The sequence below is a fragment of the Eufriesea mexicana genome, unplaced genomic scaffold (assembly GCF_001483705.2).
Source record: "Eufriesea mexicana isolate 0111107269 unplaced genomic scaffold, ASM148370v2 scaffold5017, whole genome shotgun sequence".
Classification (NCBI taxonomy): Eukaryota; Metazoa; Arthropoda; class Insecta; order Hymenoptera; family Apidae; genus Eufriesea; species Eufriesea mexicana.
In genome coordinates this window covers 279570-282664 of record NW_016912971.1, presented here as the reverse complement: position 1 = coordinate 282664, position 3095 = coordinate 279570, and the positions used below count along the sequence as shown (strand labels likewise).

Here is a 3095-nt window from a genome sequence, read left to right as displayed (position 1 = left end):
TCTTCCGCGTCCCGACGCCGCGATCCAGCTTCTCCTTCTCTCTCCGACGTCTCTATTCCTCTCGCAGCCGATTCCTCTTGCTCACCACGAGCAGAGTGGGTAGTTGGACGGTCGTAATTCCGGTCAGATTCCAACGGCGTAACGAAAGGCCCGTTTTCTGGCCCAGGTTTTCGGTAGCCTCCAAGGGGGGGCCCCCCGAGATCGAGCCGCGAAATCGCGCGGTCGTGGTCGTCCGATTCCAAGCGTGCGATCCTCTCTTACGAGGATCTCTGGCCTTCCACCACTCTGCCAAGCAGAGAGGATCCTCGGGGATCCTCTGGTCGCAGTGGACACACATCCCTCGGTTTCGGTTTCTTCTCGCGGTTTCCGCTTAAGCCGTCATACCAACCGGCTCACCTCGTGAGAGAGAAAGAGTGCCTGGCGCGGCCGAAAATCGGGCCGGTTTCAAAAATAGACCCACGGCAATCCGCGGGGCTGCTCCGGTGAACCGTTCATTAGACGCATCATGAGGGCGCCCAAGGGAACCGAAACGGAGCGAAGAAAAAGGAGGAGAAACACGGAGGCTGACCACTTAACTCTTCCTTACGCTACCGACCACAACGTAACCATACAGCACGGCCTATGCTACTCGACCCATTTGCCCGTGACTCTCACACGCAGAGGGTAAACTGGTCCGGCGAGCCAGAGGCCGGCTCTGGACCCGGTGCATCGTGAGACGCAGCTTTTTCGGTAGGGCACCTGATCGTGGGCCCCGCGATGGAGGAAGAGACGGGGCGAGACCCTCCTAATCTGCTGGCCCATTACGATAATACGTTTAGTAGGAAGCCTGTGGAACCGTGTGTGCTCTTCTTCCTCCTACTCCCTCGGCTACGTTGCGAAAACAGGTAGGCCGCGGAGGTAGGAAGACGAGAAGAAGGAGAAGTCGTCGGAGATATATAGCAGAGGAGGAAGAGGGAGTAGCCCCGGTGGTAGTGGAAGAGAAGGAAGAAGAAAAGAAGAACGCCTCTTTCCCAGAGCCACAACGTGGTATACGCTTACTCTCTTTGTGCCGGATGCGTGCCGCCGGCGGAGTAGCAATAGCGGACGAACGTCCGGTCTGCCCTCTCTCTTTCTCTCTCCTTCTCTCTCGCCGGAGGCCGATGCACTTCGATCGCATCATTGGGCGCAGCAGCACCACTTCGCCTCTCTCTGCCCTACTGATGGACATGCTTAATTACTTTTCGCGTTTCGTGCCGCTTCGCGCCGCGCCCTCTCCGCGCCATGCCCGATTAATCCATGCGAGATGTCAGACCATCCACCGGGCTCATCGTTTGCACCTACTCGGGGTGTGGAACCACTGGTACACTCCCAGCTTTCGAGGATTGTCTCGTGATACTATGTCGCGAAGGTTCGGGTGGTTCCATGACCGATTAGTCGATACAGATGTCAAAAAACCGCGATAGAGAGATCATTCGAGGCTACTCGGGGTGTGGATCCCCTGTTCCAGTTGTGTCAGCTCTCGAGGATTGTCGCGTGATGAGCTGTTGGCAAGACTTGGGTGGTTCCATGATAGATCAGTTTACGGTGTCAAAAATCCGCGATAGAGAGTGATCATTGGCATCTACTTGGGGTGTGGATCCCCTGTTCCATTCTCGGGTTTCGAGGATTGTCCCGTGACAAGGTGTCGCGAAGATTTGGGTGGTTACATGATAGATCAGTCGATGGAGGTGTCAAAAATCCGCGATAAAGTGATCATTGACATCTACTTGGGGCGTGGATCCCCTGTTTCCCTCTCAGCTTTCGAGAATCGTCTCGTGCTGAGCTGTCAAGAAAATTTGGGTGGTTCCATGATAGATCAGTCTATGGACATGTCAAAAATCCGCGATAAAAAGATCATTCGCGTCTACTTGGAGAGTAAATTCTTTGTTTCACTTGTGTCACCTTTCGAGGATTGTCTCGTGCTAAGTTGTCAATGAAATTTGGGATGGTCAGTCAATGGACAGAGGTGCACTTGCAATTCTGAGACAAACCTCATCCCGTTTCTTCTCTTCCACATCCCGAGTCCACAGGATTGCTCCGTTGTATCGGGCAGATTGGAATCGATGGAACCACGCGAGAGAATGGCTAGGGACGTGGGTGGTACTGTCAGGGTGCACAGCTCTGGGGGAAACGGTGACACGTGGGACATCGCGAACGTGTCGGAGTCAATGGGTGGTAAATTGGAATTGATTCCTGTCGGGCGAACGTTGGAGTTAATTGTGCTCGTATCAACTGAAGTGAATCTCGGTAAATCGAGTGAACCGCGGTGAGACTAATTGACCCTTTCGGAAACCAATATTGTCCTATCGCGAAAGCACCCGAACAAACTAATCGTCTTTCTTATCAACTCGCGATGGCTGCAAAAAGGGCAGTCAGGCAAGCGACTATGTTCGAAGCACAGGGAGAGATTAGGCTAAATGACAGAGCGAAAAAGACAGGATGATGAGCAGATTCGCTAACGGAGTCGCGATTTTTGGAATTTCCAGAGAAAGTGCTGATAACCAGGCTGACCACGCAGAAGTGGCTGGACGTCGGGCCGAATTGGACCGAGGACGAGTACAGGAGCGCTCACGCGAAGATGGTGTACGAGTACAGGGTGACTTGCGTGACGCACTATTACGGCAAGGGCTGCGAGAACCTGTGCAAGCCAAGGGACGACAGCTTCGGTCATTACAGCTGTAGCCCGACCGGGAAGCGCGTCTGCCTCTCTGGATGGGAGGGTGACTACTGCAATACTCGTAAGTCTCTTTTCTTTCTTTCTTCCTCTTTTTTTTTTTTTTCTCTTCTCCCTCCAACGCCCATTATCGTACACGTAATATGCGTGCACTCCCACGCTTCCCATCGCGACTGCACCGCGCGTGACATCCCTCCTTTTGTAGGAATTCCGTGTATGAAATTACAGAGACGATCTCTCTCGCGTTCTTTCTCCTTTTCGCCGTGGCTCTCCCCGTCTCTCTGTTCATCCCTTGTCCCGTCCGACCGTGTGTCTCGCGTCCTCATCGCCGCGTAATTTATACTGTTCGCTGGTAACCGGAGAGGCTGTCAAATTTAGGATTTTCTTCCGCGATTCTTCCGAT

At 53.5% G+C, this 3095-nt stretch overlaps 1 protein-coding gene across 1 annotated transcript in view; it reads left to right on the top strand.

The window, feature by feature from the left end:
- The window catches only part of Delta (neurogenic locus protein delta), a 45702-nt gene that overhangs the window by 24008 nt on the left and 18599 nt on the right, over window positions 1–3095 (top strand). The window contains exon 4 of the mRNA XM_017905952.1: window positions 2505–2756. Within this exon, the coding sequence (XP_017761441.1) occupies window positions 2505–2756 (252 nt within the window). The remainder of the gene's footprint in view (window positions 1–2504; window positions 2757–3095) is intronic.